The 17,786-nt window shown below is 46.5% G+C and overlaps 1 protein-coding gene across 2 annotated transcripts in view; it reads right to left on the reverse strand.

Moving 5' to 3' along the window:
• Positions 1–14,865, reverse strand: part of LOC144772340 (uncharacterized) — a 552,285-nt gene extending 537,420 nt beyond the window's left edge. For both annotated transcript variants that reach the window (XM_078656588.1, XM_078656589.1), the window contains exon 1: positions 14,622–14,865. In XM_078656588.1, coding sequence (XP_078512714.1) covers positions 14,622–14,645 — 24 coding nt within the window. In that variant the 5' untranslated portion in view covers positions 14,646–14,865. The remainder of the gene's footprint in view (positions 1–14,621) is intronic.
• Positions 14,866–17,786: the final 2,921 nt, after the last annotated feature.

Below are 17,786 nucleotides of genomic sequence, written 5' to 3' on the forward strand. Positions count from 1 at the left end.
CGCCTTATCTTTTAGTGTTAATTGACTTATATTCAAGGTGGATAGAGGTCTCTGCTGTTAGGGAGATTACCTCGGAGGAGGTGATTAAATTTCTTGATTCCCTTTTTAGCAAGGAGAGTTTTCCCAACAGTCTTCTTTCAGACAATGGCCCTCAATTTTGTTCGAGGGTTTTTGAGGAGTTTTTGAGTAAGTGTGGTGTAGTACATAAGCGATGCTCGTTGTACCATCCTGAATCGAATGGAGCAGTTGAGAGAGTCAATAAAACTCTGAAGGAGTCAATACAGTTAGCTAGATCATCAGGCTTGAATTGGAAGTCTGTTCTTAAGGAGAGAATTGATGCTTATCGCTTTGCACCACATTCAACAACTGGGAGAACTCCATTTGAGTTGTTTAAAGGGAGAGCTCCCAACACCTGGTTATGTCCTGGGTGGATGAAAATTGAAAAGGGTTTGGTGGATAATGGGATTGGTGAATGGCGTTGCAAGGAAGAAAGAAAACTGGATAAAAGAAAACAGTATTTTGATAAAAGAAATTGTGTGAATGTGCAAAAGATCTCAGTGGGAGACCTTGTGAGAATAAAAGCTCCTGTTGGTTGTAGATCCTGGTCGAAGTATACTGATGTAAGGACTGTGGTGAAAGTTTTCAGAAATGCAATTAAAACGGAAGATGGGAGGATATGGAATAAGAGTAGAGTAGTTGTAGTTAGGTCAAAAATTCCTCCCCAAGAGTTACATCATTTGTCTTCTTCTCATTTTGTTAATGATTCTAACATTACTTCATCTTCTCGTAGGAGTCAAAGAGTACGTAGACTTCCCGTTTATTTAAGAGATTATTTAATGTAAGTCTTTTCTCTATTTTTCTTTGTTTTGTAAAGCTCACTATTTGATGCTTCTGTTTAGTGGGGCGATGTGTAATGGTGTACATGTATTTTGTTTACTGTGACTTTAATATGTTGGAACACTTCTCTCTGTGATTCCAATCTCGTGGAGATTCTGGAATACACGGGGTTGTTTGAGCAGTTGAGAGCTAGACCTGTGGCTGAGGAATTAATTAAAGCTTGCTCTCGGATTACATTTCTTCTTTCCAGTCTGATTATTTAATTAACAGACACTACAGAACCATCAACAATTCCTTCAGTATGGGAATATTTCCTGAAGAACTAAAAATGTCATACATATGCCCATTAGTAAAGAAAATAAACCTGGACCCACTTAACCCGCCAGCTACAAACGGATTACAAATGGACCTTTCCTGGGCAAACAGATAGAAAGAGCAGCATTCGCCCAGGTGTAGCAATTCATTGAAGATAATTTCGTATTTCAGACTTCCAAACAGGATTTTGTCCAAGAGAGGCACAGAATCTGCGCCCTAGTTTCAATCTGGGATGACCTTATCACAGTTGATCGTAATGGGGTTTGCTGCACTACTTCTCTTGAACCTCTTAGCTGTCTTTGACATGGTTGACCAAGGTACTCAATACAAAAACTCTATGAAGCCGGCATAGAGGGGACAGATCTAGACTGGATCACATCCTACCTTCACAGAAGAACTAAGGTCATCCATATCACCCCTTTCTCTTCCACACTGTACTTCACAAAAGCAGGGGTCCCTCCAGACTATCATTTCACCCATGCGTTTCAACATTTACACGAAGTCATTACAGGCCCTGATCAATCAACTTCACCTCACATGCTATAACTTATGCAGATGTCCCACAAATACTCCGCAAACTGGAAAGCCCCAAAGACATCGGAAACTCACCAAATTTCAGTTGTCTCAGAGCCATGGATCAATGGATGACATGAAGCCATCGCAAATTGAATGCCTTAGAAACGGAAATACTCATGTGTGGCGATTAAAAAAATTATGACCCACTCGCCACCTGGCCTGATGATCTGAGAACACCACCTAAAGTATCAAAGGATATTAGAAACCTCAGAATTACCATGGACTCCAAGAGATCAATGAATGCCCAAGTGAACAAACTTGCAAGATCAAGCTTCTTTACTATAAAAACTCTGAGACACATATTCCCCCACCTACGATTTCCACAAACAGTCCAAGCTACTATCTCTTGTTCTGTCTAATCTCAATTACGCCAATAGCCTCTACCATGGATCACCTTTAACGAACAACTGAAAACCCACCTCTTCCCTTAAGCCATCCCTGCCCTGCTGACCCGCCAGTTGTATTGATCCTAGCGCTGGGATACCTACGGGTGACTACGCGCTCTAGAAAATTAATATAATAATAATACAACGGATGCAGAACCCTGCTGCCAGACTACTCTTACATATCAAGCCACACACCACATCTCCCCTACCTTAAAGGCAGTACATTGGTTACCGGGTGCCATTAGATCCACATTCCAACTGCTTTGTATCACCCAAAAAGTGATATATGGAATAGGACCGCTCTCCCTCAGGAACAAAATCCCAAAATATATTTAACAAAGAAACCTCAGCTCTAGATTGCCACTTCGCCTCAATATCCCACCATACAAGAAAAAAAAGACATAGGTGGCACATTCTTCTGTGTTCAGGAAGCCAAACTATGAAGCTTTTTACCCCAAACATAAGATCCACAAATAACTACCTTATCTTCAGAAGGCTGCTCAAGAGTTGGTACTTCCCCACATAACCACCATACTCAAACATAAATATACAGCATATCCCACTGTATATAAACATTTATTTGGACGAGGAGGCGGGGGGGCGTGGCCACGAGCCGAGCATGGCGGACGTGATCTGAGGTAGCACCGTCCATTGCCCGCAATATTAGCTAATTATCCTTCTTCACCGTGTTCCCCGGTCGCCCACTTGTTCCCTGAACACGCCGTGAGTGTGGTGTACAGTCGACAACCAACTGCAAGCCCCGACGTCTATCTGGGAGCGAGAGCGACGACTGGCGCCGGAGAGGCCTGGAGCCCCGCTGCAATCCGCGGGCTGGAGTGGTAAAACGAGCCGGCCTCGGCGAGCGCTGTTGGAGCTGCGGCACGTGGGGACCATCTGAGCAGGGCTGAGCCTTGAGGCGACAGAGTGGCCGGAGTGTGTATACGCCAGCACCGCAACTACCCGCGCGATTGATGTACATGCGACACGGTGTGGCTGTGATCCCCGGGCCGGCAGCAGGAAAATCCTGGGAGTGACCGGAGGCGGTGACTGGAGCGCCTGGGCAGAGGGAAACCTCGGCAAGAAGGATCTGCGGAGACAACGGCTGGTTCGCTAACACTGGCCGGGTGCCCTGAATACCGCTGCTACCCATCCGCGGGACCCGCATGCAAGCCCAGGCGGAGGTACGTGCCATTGCGGAAGGGCTGAAACTGAAAGGCGCCATCTTAGATTTGCCGCGCCGGCCGCCATTATACCGCTGGGTAAGGAAACAATCCCTACGCGGCCAGTGCAGACACTGGAGTGAAACATCATTTAGTGCCTTCCAACAGCAACGACGTACGGGAATCCTGCGCTGCGCATGCCACGATCCAGAAGGTGGGGCCCATTTAAGACAGCAGGGACCCAAGACTGGTGAGACCAGAGCGCGAGATAGTGCCCACGGAGAGACGAAGGGAACTGACCTCCTACTCATACACTGTATAAATCCCGGGAGTGCCGTGAGCGGCGTCCACCGGTTCTCCGACTGTGGCGTGGAGCCGAACCTTGCGAGGAAAAGCGGCGAAACATCTGCTGCATACCAACTAGGGGCGCAATTGGAACCTGGCGCTGGAGCCGGATACGACCCTGTAGACTGAAGGTACATCTGCACCCACACATATATCAGCATCTGTGGAAAGGCTATAGATCCTGGGTGTGCAGGGGCTGAAGGACCGATAGACAAACATTGGCACCCAGTGAGCAGGAGTGATTTTGCCACCGCCAGTCTGCAAACGAGGGCCATGGGGAGGAACAGGGCCAAGGCGCAAGACCACGGCACCAACGCGGACATTCAATCCACTGGATCGGAGGATCCACTAGCCTCTTCCAACATGGAGTTCATACCACCGACGGGCAAGTGCACGCAGGACGCTAAACTAGACCTTATACTGGCCGAAATAAAGGCATCCAGGGAAGCGCTAGAGGTGCGTATGGACAAAGTTGGCAGAAAAGTTCTCGGAACATAAGATCGCGCTTGATGACCTGATACCACAACAGACGGATCACTCCACGAAACTGGAACATATGGAGAAACAGATCAAGCTGCTCTGGGATAAGATGGACAACGCTGAAGGGTGGGCCCGCTGCAATAACGTGCGAATTTTGGGAATTCCGGAGCGCAGTGAGGGGAGGAACCCCACGCAATTCGTGGAAGACTGGCTGAAAAAGATTGTGGGCCAACAAGATCTTACCCCGCTATATAGTGTGGAGAGGGCGCACAGGATGCCTGCGAAACTACCTAGGCCGGGAGCACCGCCACGCCCGCCAATAGCGTGCCTTTTACATTATAAGGACAGAGACTCAGTGCTGAGAGTGGCGAGGGAAAAAGCACCGCTGAGGTCGAGGATAAGACCATCTCAGTATACCCAGACTTCACCCCGGCAGTACAGAGAGCCAAGTCGACTTTCCTGGGGATAAAGCGTAAACTACGGGACAGGAACTTGAAATACGCTCTACTGTTCCCAGCTCGTCTGAAAATACTATATGAAAACAAGTCGCATTTCTTCGATACACCGGACGAAGCGGCGGAGTGGATGGAAATAATGCTGTCACCGTCAAACACGCAGGACCCGTTTGAAGAGGACCGGGGCGGAGGACCCGCGCGCCAGGGTGAGCAGCAGACTGACACACGTGAAGAACGCGTGAAGGGGTCAGCGGCAAGTGGAGGGACGACATCGGCCCGATCTGGAAAGACAACGGAGATAAGCCAGCTGACGGAGGCTGCACTGGCAGCACATGATGCGAGAGGTATATCAGATGTGGGCAGCCGCTCCGGCACACACACGGAGGTGTCGGGATCGGCAGATAGCCTGCAGCTCTTTCCCGAAATCACGGCCCAAATGGCGAATGAATTCTGACTGTACCATTAGAAGACTCCGGTTGGTAAAGTATGAACCTTGAACGGGGAGCGACCGGGGGTGAGGGATACAATAGCTTAGGGCAGACTGAAGTAACACCAAAAGGCTCTGGGCAGGTATCAGTGGTTCCCACTCCCCACCGCATAGACATGTTCCGGTTTAACTTTTGCCCATGTTGGGCAATACTGTTTGGACCCCGAGGGTTTTCGATTGGGGACCTTGTAGTTGTAGAGTTACACGTTGTTTTGGCACCTGAGTCACTACCCGTCACACACTCATTCATTATGGTACGGAGCCCACTAAATATACCTACCGCAGACCGAAATGGGGACTCTTAACACCTATAAAATGTGCACCTGGAACGTACGAGGTATGGGGTCAGTCCACAAGAGACAGACTGTTGGCACAACTCAACCGGAGAAATGTTATGATAGCTTGCCTGCAAGAGACTCATCTGAACAGTGCAGAAAGTGTGAAATTACTCAAAAAATGGAAGGGACAACTGTTTGCTACCTCTTATTCTGTGTTCTCGAGGGTGGCAGCTATATGGCTCAGAAACTCAGTTCCCTTTAAATTGGTAGATGTGAGACTGGATACTGAGGGTAGATACGTAATTATCCGTGGGATGTTAGTTGGCTTACCTGTAGTGCTTGGCAGTATTTATGCGCCGAATTCAAGCCAGTCAGACTTTTTGTCCACCGTCAATAGAGTTCTGGCGGACTGGGCAGAGTATCCTTGGATTATAGGTGGGGACTTTAATGCAGTGTTGGATATTTCACTAGACAGGTCACACCCGCCTCTACAGGCCACTGAGAGTAGGAGACAGGCTGACGCGCTTGCGCAGTGGGCGGCGGGATGGAATCTGGCTGATGCATGGCGTTGTAAACACATGCTGAATAGCGAGTACACCTTCTTCTCACCGCCCCATAAGCTCCATACCAGGATAGACCGTGTCTTTTGCGCCAAACCATTGATGGGGGGCGGTGATCACAGCGGAACATATGGGCAAAACTTTCTCTGACCACAACCCGGTAGAAGTTATGATACAGTGGGGTAGGGTCCCAACGCCTATACCAACGTGGCGTCTTGCACCAGACTTGCTATAAGACACGGTCTTTTAGGCATCGCTAGCTGACGCAATAACAAGCTACTCTGACATAAACACTGGCTCCCGACAAATAGAATGGGACGCCTTTAAGGTGTCCATCAGAGGGGAGGCGATGTGCACATGGGTGGGCATGAGACATTGTCATGGGGAGACTTCGGGAGGTAGAGGGGCGCCTGGCTATGCTAGAAAGCGAGGCTGCGGGAACGAACATACCTTTCACACCACTGCAAGAGGCACGTATCCAACACGCCGAGTTACTAGAGGAGCTACGAGTGCTGGATTATAGAGAATACACATGCCGACAACACGCGCAAGCAGAGAGGTCCGGACCCTTACTAGCCCGATTGATACGGGACGATCCGGTGCATCTGTCTATAATGGAGGTCACCGATCTAGGAGGGTCACCAGCCACGACACAAATAGACATTAACACTGCATTTAGGAACTACTATGAAACACTAAATGGCCCACATAGTCCACTCTCTGACACAGCATTTGAGGAGTTTATGGAGGGATTAGATTTGCCACGGCTTGAAAAGCACCAGAGTGTTTAGCTGTCACGCCCTATCACGGTCACAGAGATACGCCAGGCTATACGCGCACTCCCGCGGAACAAAACCCCTGGAACGGATGGCCTCCCGGCTGAATTCCATGGGGCCTTTATTGATCTACTAGCCCCGCGTCTACAGGTGGTGTACCAAGAAGCGTTGCGAACGAGGGGACTGCCGCAATCGTCGCTGCAGGCCCTAATAGTGTCACTACTGAAACCGGGCAGGATCGGTTTGGACTACAGACCCCTGTCCTTATTAAACACAGATTATAAAATATTGGGCAAGATCCTCGCGACGAGGCTAGCACAATATATCCCACAGCTGATACACCCTGACCAATGCGGCTTCGTACCTGGCAGGAGCACGGCTATGAACCTGCGGAGGCTCAGCCAACTTATGCTCTGTGACCAGCACAGGCGGGGACTGAGGGCTGTATTTCCCTAGATCTGAAGCAAGCGTTTGATTCCCTCAGATGGGATTATATGTTTGCGACTTTCGTGAAGTTCGGGATACCGCCCGAGTATGTTGCCTGGGTCCAGTTGTTGTACACCCGCCCAACGGCCAGGGTCCACACAAACAGATGCATATCGACGCAACTGGACATAGTGAAGGGAACACGACAGGGATGCCCGCTGTCCCCGCTATTATTTATCTTGGCACTAGAGCCACTGCTCTGCAGACTCCGTAGATCGGCGCACCACAGGGGCATATGTAGAGATGGGACTATTCATGTGGCATCGGCTTATGCTGATGATATTATCATATACTTACGAGATCTGTGGGGTAGTTGGACCCTATTCCTGAAATATTTGAAACCTTTCGAACACTATCGGGACTTACCATCAGCGAGCACAAGTCTTACGGGTTCTGCTTCTCCGCCGCAGGGGCGCACGCTTTCCAGATGGCGGAGACAACCTTTCGCTACCTGGGGATACAGGTGTATAGAGGTGCAAGGGATATGCTCGATGGAAACCTGGGCAGGGCATCCGCGGCACTGAAATCGCAGGACCAGTTCTGGACCGCGTTACCACTATCGGTAGCCGGCAGAGTGGCCATCTCTAAGATGGTAGTACTACCCCGCCTTCTTTACTACTTCACGAGCCTGCCATTCATGGTCCCTGCTTCCATGTTTAAGATGCTAAATATCCTACTAACGGAGCTGGTGTGGGGGCCGGGGAGACGACGCATTAGTCTAGCTAAACTACAGCTCCCCACTACGGCGGGCGGCATGGGGGTCCCGGATTTTCAAGCGTACAACTACGCCTGTCAACTGCAATGGCTGGCCTACTGGTTGGCGGGACGCAACTTGCATGAAATAGACATGTCAGAGGCGGGCCGGAATAGGGGGAGGATTCACACCCTGTTACTACCAAGGGTGGAAGTCCCAAGGTCAACGCCCCCCTTGCTTAGACTCGCGATTAGCTATTGGAGGAAAGCGGTGAAATACACGTCCCCTACGTCCTCTTATGCACCCACGATACCGCTATTAGGAATCCCTGTAGGATCGGGCACACTATCGAGTCAAATGCTCACTGCATGGCACGATGCGGGAGTGACACAGATTGGGGATTTATTTGCGGATGGTCAGGTTATGCCCTTAGAGGACTTTCAGAACACGCATCACGCCTCGGGAGGGCTGTTTCTCTTACATGCTGGGGTGCGTCGTTATATAGCACATACTTGGGCGCAGAACGGAGAGGAACCGCTAACGAACCCGCTACTAACAATGCAGTACCTGATGGGATCGGGCAGTCACCTGACGAAATGGATAAAGAATGGTATACGGGAGGGAAGGGCAGTCCCGTTGCAGCCATTGCGAGACAAATGGGAAGGCGATTTAGGGAGGCCAGTCAGGGATAAGGAATGGGAGCGTATCCTCAAGTTCCCAAGGAAGGTGTCGAGAAACCCGAAATTTAAGTTCATCCAGCTTATGATATTGCATAGGGCGTACTTGACGCCCCACCGCCTACACGCAATGTTCCCCAACACAGCTGACACATGGCCTCAGTGCAGCGCAGATGATGCGCGACTAATACATATGTTATGGGATTGCCCGAAGCTGGGATACTACTGGAAGACAGTTCAAGATGCCTTAGTTCGGCTGGCTCCTTCCAAACCATACGCTACATTAGAGTATGCCATACTGGGGCTGGGCCCTACAGAGCGGAAAAAGAGCGTAGCTACACGTTTCACAGACCTAGCCTTGCTCCTTGCTAAACGCACCATAACAATGAAATGGAAGTCGAGAAGACCACCAGATCCAGAGATGTGGAGGGCTGAGGTAGTACGCTGGGGGATGGGCGAGGGCTTGACATTGCAGCGCGAAGAGCGTAAGGGACTCAGAAAGACCCCAATATCACTAGATTGGAACACTATACTGGGGTCCTTTGAGGCGGGCGACGGTGCTTCATCTAACGATTCAACTGCAGATGCCTAGGTGTAAGACGTCGTACTTGAAACGTATGTAACCCCCCCTCTATGATTATAGCCAACCTATATTATGGATGTTGTGAGTTGTTCTGGGTGCAAGAAACAGAATCAGTATATGCTTAGAACTGTATATAGTCCTCTGTAAGGTTAAGGCGGGATAACAACAGTGAACTGATTGTACTAGACTAGGCCGAGTACCACAAATGACTATTGTGACTACATGTAAGTGCCACGGGAGGGAGAGAGAGAGGGTGGGGGGTGTTTCGTTGGGAATAACTGAAGTTGTGTAAAATGAAAATGCTTAATCACTAAACAGATACGACAAACATGTGAGAACTAAGAAATGTGCAAATTATGTTTATGTCGAACCTAATATGATTGCTCTTACTTATTCTGCCAATAAAAAGATTTTTTTTTAAAAAACATTTATTTGGACTGTAGATGTGCACCTTTAGATGTGTACTGCTTTGTATAACATGTATAATAATTATGTTTTTAAATATATAACTATTAGTTAGTTCTGCTTCGCAACTGTACATATTACTTATAGTTATAGCATTCTATGTTTAACCCCTTCCGAGCACGTGAATTTCGCAGCGGGTGGGGGCTAGGGGGTAAGCGTGGCGCTTCGGTGCTCATGACGGCTGCACTTCGACGTGAGTCACTGGCGGCGTGTGCTCAGGAAAGCATGGTTCTGTCATGACCACGCCCGCTCATTAATTCGCCCGCACAGGCGAGGAGTTAGTGCCACGTGGGAGGAGCGGCGGCGGCATGACAGCTCCATGCCGTCATGAGCACACGCCGCCCGTGGCTCATGACGGCGTGGAGCAGTCATGAGCACGCAATGGGTTAACATGTACATAGGTGCCCGCATAAATAACAATCTTATCGTAACTAGTTATCTACAATTGCTTCACTACTGAATTACAAAAGTAATTATTTAAAGTACAGCAACACTTTATTAAATACAACTTAAATCTACATATATACCTTCTCAAGTACTCAAGTACCTTTATATTTATTACTTTGCTTCTAATTCAGCATCTCCAATGCACTACCCTATTTCTGACCCTATACCTCTCTTACTATATCATCTACCTCAACTCTGACTCATCTCCAATCTCTTTTACTACTCTTTCAAAGGCACTACCCTATATCTCTCTCAATAGATCCTCTATTGCCACTATCTCATTCATCCCAAACACCGGTCTGCTACTATGATCCCCTAAATAACCCTTTCTAGACTCTTCTGTCCTCTACCCCTCCTTGCATCATCTTATACCTATTTTACTATTCAGATCTCCCAAACAAGCCTTTCTAAACCCTTCCCTCTTACTCTCCCCCTCCAACTCCCCTTTACTCATGCCAACGCTCCTCCTACTGCTAGAACTCCAAAAAATATTAAACTTTCTATATCCTTCCCTCATCTAGCCCTCCACTATTCCTTTTCGATCTGAATATCAGACGAACATGTCCACTGCTCAAAATAAATTAATATTTCCCTATACTAATTCCCCATTGATCCTATTTTGGTTCTGGAGTAGCGTGCTACCTTCCAAAAAGCACTTCAACACCTCATCAGGAGTAGCAATCACTATATCAATGCAAACCCTTCACTTTTCTATCCCTCCAATATCTTTTTTCAATTCAAATAACAAACTCACATGTCCACCACTCAAGTTAATTTCATATTCCCTTATTCACCACTATTTCTTTTTGGGTCCTGGAGTAGCATGCTACTCACCAAAAAAGTGCTTCAATGCCTCATCAAGGGTAGTAAGCACTATATAAATGCAATTACAATTACATAGGTTGGTTCCTAAAATCAAAACCGATTTTGTAAAAGTTAGTGTGCAATTTGCCATTCTTTGTGGGGGGTGGGGGGTGTATGCCGAGTACATATGTTCATCTTGTGTGCTACTTTATCTTGGTAGTTGCATTCCCACCGTTTCTGTATTATATATGTTATTCTTTGTATTAGTGATCTGTTGGTGGAAAGTGTTTGCTCAGGAGCCGTTGGAAGTCCCCCGGACTCCCCAGTGGTTAAGGCCTGGTATCACTCGGTTAGACCTGGCACCATTGGCGTGGGTCTCCCTTCTATTTTTGTTACTGTGCCTCATGTGTTTTGCTGGTGTTAGCTGCTCAGAGCACTGTGCACTGCTAATCAGTGCCACAGTGCAAGTGCTCCCTGTATAAAATGTATATGGTGATTTGATTCCATGATTGGCTTATTTGGTTTACTGTCAGACCCCAGTAAAGTGCACCAGGAGTGCCCAGGGCTTGTAAATCAAAATGCTGCTAGTGGGTCTGCAGCACTGGTTGTGCCACCCACTGAAGCAGCCTTGTAAAAAGTGTCTAAGGTCTGCCGTTGCAGAACCTGCGTGCAGTCTGGTACTGTCATGCTGACTGGGAAAGGGCACCACCTTGCCAGTCCCTACATCTTCCCTTAACTTCATATTAGTCACCCCTATGGCAGGCCCAAGGGCAGGGTGCATTGTAAGTGTGAGGTAGGACAAGCCAGGATGTGTGTGGCATGTCCGAATAGTGAATTACAGCCATTTTCGTTTTTCACTATTGTACGGCTACCTGTTCTCATAGGCCAGAATGGGCTGTTAGAATTGTTACATCCTATGATCCTAACAGACTCAGGGAACATGGTAGAAATTCGAGTTTATTTTATTTTGATGTTCTGTGTTTGCAAATACCACTTTTAGAAAGTTGGTATTTGCTTGCCTCACCTTTTCAGCCGGCCTCTGCTAGGATGTGTATCTGCTGTCTGGTTTCTGTGTGTTACCGGGCTGGGGAATTCCAGGAGACAGGCTGGGCAGCCAGTCGGTGAATAGGAAGATTACACCAGGATGGGTGGGAGGAGTGCCCCTCGACTCTGAACAGGGCTGTGCTCTGCCACCACAATGGTGGCTCCACCTCCTGTGGAGCATCTGATGTCTCTGCCCTGCACCCTGAAAGAAGAAGGCAGCCTCAAGTCAACAAAGTGCTCAAGAACTGGACTGAACTAGGCAAAAGCCCCCTGGCCACAAATAACAAAAGATTTGTAGTATAAATATAGGAGACCTGCTCCTAAGAAATTAGATCCTGCTTGAACCAAGAAGAACCTCTGCCAGACTTAGAAGGAACTGGGAAAGCTGCAAGGAGGAGTACTGTCCCCGACCTGGGGGATTGGCCTGCAGTGGTTGCCTTGCTGCGAGAGGAGAGGAAAAGACTAAAGAGACTTTATTCAACTTGTGCATTCTGAAAGATCTCCAAGGGCTTGTGAGTGAGCTTGCCCCTGAACGAAGTCCCAGGGCCAGTGGACTTCAACAACCTGGAGAATCGCTGCTGAGAGCGCCGCTTTACCCGCAGCGCTGAAGGAAGAGCTGTGTGCGCCTCATGAAAACTCACTGCGCACTCTGAGAAACCCGTGCCCAACTGTCTGGCCCCAGCAACGAGACTTCTGCCGCCTTCGAGCTGTAGCTCGCAACGTAAAGGAACAGACCTGTCTGGCCCGAGTAACACGACTTCTGCCCTCTTCGAGCCGTAGCTTGCTGCAACGTAAAGGAACGGACCTGTCTGGCCCGAGCAACAAGACTTCTGCCCCCTTCGAGCTGTAGCTCGCAACGTAAAGGAACGGACCTGTCAGGCCCGAGCAACGCGACTTCTGCCCCCCAGACTATTGAATTACGCATTTTTACGAACTATTTTTGCCTAAACAGTATTGTGGATCATTTTTGGCGATTATTGGTCTTGTGGTAAATCCTTATATAAAAGATACTATTTTTTTTTATATAAAACTAGTGTGGTGTCCATGTGTGTTGTTGTCTCTGAGTTACTGTATGTGTTCACAAATGCTTAACCAATAACGCTCTGAGATAAGCCCTACCTAGAGGGTGAGCAGGGGTTATTTTAAAGGGTGATCCCCTTATTCTGACTAGAGAGGAGAGGGTCCCTGCTTGTCACAAGTACCTACCTGTGCCAACCAGAGACCCCCAAATCTAACACACTCCCTCCTGTGCTGGGTGCGGGCGGAGAGTGTTGCACTACACCGCTAAGATTGGGTTGCGTAAGCAACCACTGGCATCAGCATGGGAAGCAATATGGTCGGATTTACGCTTGGCAAACCAGGAACCTGACGTGGCAGCAAGTTATGATGATGTATAAGTAACACCACCACAACGGACACCCACTTAGCTCCCATAGGACTAGATACAATATGCGAGGTTGTTGATACTCCCTGGCACTAAAATATTACACATCAGTCACGTAGGCATGGGTGATTACCATCACACAACAAGGTGTCACTGGGCTGGTTGCTTCTTTGACTGAGTCGGTGCATATTCTTCACAAGCATGGTTATGGCAGACGAGACGTGTGTTATTTAGCGCAATTGTATGTCTATAGATACCAGAGGGAGGTTCTCTACTTATTTTACATCATGATCTTCACCTTCCTTTCTTTTTCACTTGCGTTCCTTCATTACACGTCACATTATTACACTTTGTGTTTAGAACTTACCATTAATATATATACTGGCTTAAACTGCATTGTAATATGTAATGATCCTTTTTTATTATGGGAAACATATGTATATGGTCTTTGTTATTTTTTTTTTATTAAAAAAACATTTAAACAAAAAATGTGTATTCTGGTGGTGAAACCTGTGTAGATCATTTGGATTTTGGGGGGGGGGGGGGGGGGGATTTGTCAAGCGTATTTGAAAATCTTGAGCTGCAACTTGCTCATCTTTTCTGCGTCTGCTACATTTTTTTGTGCATCTTAATTTAACAAAAAAATAAAACCAGGCTGTAGTCAGACCGACGCACATGTATTATTTGTAGCTGCTCGAGAGACTTTCTGAAGCATTACTACGGTCTGATTAACAGCGTTAGAATACGAGCCGTCAATCACGGTTACCAACGTGCGACAACGAACGGTTGAAGACTTGTGACAACCAGATAAAGAGGGTCACCCTTACCACCAGCGTCTATTGTAGGTTGCAGGTCACACGACTGAAAGATGAGGAGTGCAAATCCACCATTTATATTTGAAATTGGTATCATTAAAGCAAAGAAGACACAGCGCACGGAGAGAGCAAATTAAATATAAATATATATATATATATATATATATATATATATATATATATATATAATTATTATTATTAAGTAAGTACGTAAATAAATAAAAGGTATTTCAGGAATGGATAAGGTTTCCAGATTTTTCCAAGTCATCAAAAGGCAAAGTACCCACTGCAGGAATGTTCGTTATTAAAACCATTGTTTTTATGCGTCTTAATTCACAATTTCAGCTTGAACTACAACTCCCAGAGTGCACTGGTACCCAACGAAAATGAAGTGGGTCGTCCCACACTTCGTAACATGGAGCCAGGCAGCAACTTTTATAAGTATGTGGTGTGGCGATAACGCGCTATCATGGCTGCGGAGAAACCACTTTACTTCTTGTGCATCAGACATTTTATATCGCGACAGCATGGAAAAAAACATGATTTTTTTAACAAGTGGTTACTCACTTTTCCCGACTCCTGGTGGAGCATTTCTTATCTGTTGTTCGTCGCAGTTGCACGGGTAGAAATGTGAAGACCGAGTTGTAAATGGGCAACAGCTGAAGAGGTGAACCCCTGACACAGAAGTGAAAGCCCGGCCTCCTTATTTTTCGTTTTTTTTTTTTTTTTAAAAGGGGAAACTGACGACACACATCTGAAGCGCAGGCGCACAACAGAACCCCTGCTTCGGAGCATGCGCAAAGAGGAGACGCTGCACACACGGAAGAAAATCCAAATCATATGCGCATGTGTACGAAGAGAAAAAAAACGCGTGCTTTCGAGAAGCCACTGTCCTGTGCGCTTGTCACGCGCAGACACACTCATGTGCGCATGCGCAAAATAAAGTCACGCGTGCCCGCGCCTTTATTTAAAACTCGAAAGGCACCGTTGAAAAGAGAATGCACCTGAAGAATGCACCGAGACGGTCTCAGGTGAGACAACGTTCACCAAGGAACTAGAAGCTCCGCGGCAGGCTTAGCTGCCAAGGTTTCAGATTGCTTAGGTGTGACATTTTCATAATTTAAGTGTAATTATGAGTGACATTCAATGACTATGCGTGACACTTTCTAACTAGCAATATCAAGCAACCAAGACGAGGGAAACATAAATACAAGAAATTACACCCATCATAGCTGCCAAGTTTCAGATTCCTTGTGTTTGGCATTGCCATGGTTTTCAATTCAATTAAGATTAAAATTCAGGGACCAAATGTGTGACACTGGTAGATAAAACCAAAAATGAAGTGCATGTAGAGAGATAAATATAAGAAATTGCACTCTTCTGAACAACAATAAGCTTTCAAAAGATCTTGAAACTTCTGCAAAACGACTGGAATGGAATTTCAGTAATTTACTACCACTTGATTAAGTTGTCCAAAACACTCTTCTCCAAAACTCTCCCATAAGTACAGTCTCCTCACATCCTATATTTTACATCTGCTCCACTATACATGCTTGCAGTACGACAGACAAATCGCACTGCTGTCTCCAGTTCAAAGTTGCCAGACCATTGTAAGCTACAGGCTACATACACATTACCACAAGACTAATTTACTCCTAACTCCTTTCTTTCATTTGTATACACCAAATGTCAGCTCTCTAAAGAGACATCACTTTCTAGCCAGTGTGTGCCTCTGGTGTGGCCACTTACCAGCTGCTAGGAAATGCTGGAGCTCTGCTGTAATGGTCTCTTGCAGTGGTGGACTCCTGAGCTCCTCGAAATTGTATTTGTTCCAATACTGCTCAGTCCTGAACTTAATGGTCATGACTGCGTTGCTCTGGTAGGCAGGCCCTGATCCGCTCTCTTAGTTCAGTGTGGAAAGGTGGTCAATAAGATCTACAGCTGCTGCTGCAATCTGTATTTGCCCCAATACTGGTCAGCCCTGAACTTAATGGTCATGACTGCGTTGCTCTGGTAGGCAGGCCCTGAGCCGCTCTCTTAGTTCAGTGTGGAAAGGTGGTCAGTAAGATCTACAGCTGCTGCTGCAATCAACGGTGAGCTGAGTCTGTCACACACTGTTACTCATGCCTTTTAAAAACAGCGTCAGTAAAGTTTTCATTACTATACACAAGCCTGAGGCCCCCTCTGCCCTCCCAACTCGTGGAGGGCAGGTGAGGTATTTATCAGCGTGAGTCTGCCCGCCTATCTGTGGGGGCCAGAGCTGCTGAGGTGGGAGGGCTGCAGGAGCCAAACGTGCATACGTTTTGGAGTATTTTGAAGACTTGCCTCTTCTGCTCTGGTTTAAGAATAAAATTCCACTGGTTTGCGGTCTATCTCATTCCCTGCACCGGCATTTAGCGAACTTTACCTTTGCCTGAATGATCACATGCCTAAGATCATTCTTTTTTTTTTTAGAATTTTTTTAAATTAATTCCAGACATTGCGTAGGTTTTTCCAAATTAATTAACATAGCCATGAACAGCACATACACGTTGTGCTATTGTTGGCTAAGATTTACCAATCACTTGTGTACTGTTGAAGAAGATGTTTTGATCTCAGTTCTTCGACTGCCTCTCAGATGTGTGTATTCTATTTAATCTGCCAGGGGATTTCAAGCGAGGACTTTCTGGCTTTCATCATTTTCTGATTTAGATGTTGTAAACGGTGGTCAATAAGCATATACAAATTATGGAAAAGTATATAAAAGTAACTATTAATATACAGCAGATTAGAGCTAAGTATAGCTAAGTACACTGGTTAATAAATGGGTTATGCTCTAGATCATTAAAAGTGAAGAAAGTATTTTTAGGGCACCAAAAAACTTGGGTACCAAGGAGCAGGTAAAGCAGCAAGGACAGGTCAGAAAAAAGAAAAACATTTAAAACAGTAGGATTTTAGAGCTGCTCTTAAATTGCACTGCACACTCATTTTTTTCTAGGAAGGAGACAGTGCTACCATTTAATCCGAAGAAACCTAATGCTAGTCAGTATTTTGATATTTCAGCACTCCAGCAGATGGAGAGTAACATTCAATTGAAGAGAGGGCCAAGATTTGTGCTCTAGTCATGATCTTTACAATTGAATATTTGGATGGTTTGGTACAACGAAACCCCTAAGACCATTCTTAACCCATATTAAGAGTGACAGTGGTCAAACAACCATCTTTTGTACACTCACTCCATGCTGAAAGGCTTTAACAGCGATTTACACAATATGGCTTTTACAGACTTCCAAAATACTTCATATTTTGTGCTGCTTCACTCAAGCTTAACAACCTCCTCCACAGAGAAGCAGTGTTAGAAATGGGGGTCTCTAATTGGCAAGGGCTTGCACCTTTGTCTAAGTAGGGACCCTTCTTCCTAGTCAGGATAAGGGAGTTACACTCCTAAAATAACCTCTGCTCACCCCCTTGGTAGCTTGACACGAGCGGTCAGGCTTACATTAGAGGCAGTGAGTAAAGCATTTGCACATAACCGACAGTAATACAGTGTAAGCACCACAAAAAGGACACCACACCAATTTAGAAAATTAGCCACTATTTTTATATACAAGACCAACAAGCCTTTGCAATGCAATAGGTCTCGCATTAGGAAAGTTTGAGCTATTTGTATTGTAAATGACACATTTTGTATTTATGTGTTGGTTTTGAAAATAGCTAAATTAATATCTTTGTCATTTACAATACCAATAGTTT

The sequence above is a fragment of the Lissotriton helveticus genome, chromosome 8, assembly GCF_964261635.1.
Source record: "Lissotriton helveticus chromosome 8, aLisHel1.1, whole genome shotgun sequence".
Lineage (NCBI taxonomy): Eukaryota > Metazoa > Chordata > Amphibia > Caudata > Salamandridae > Lissotriton > Lissotriton helveticus.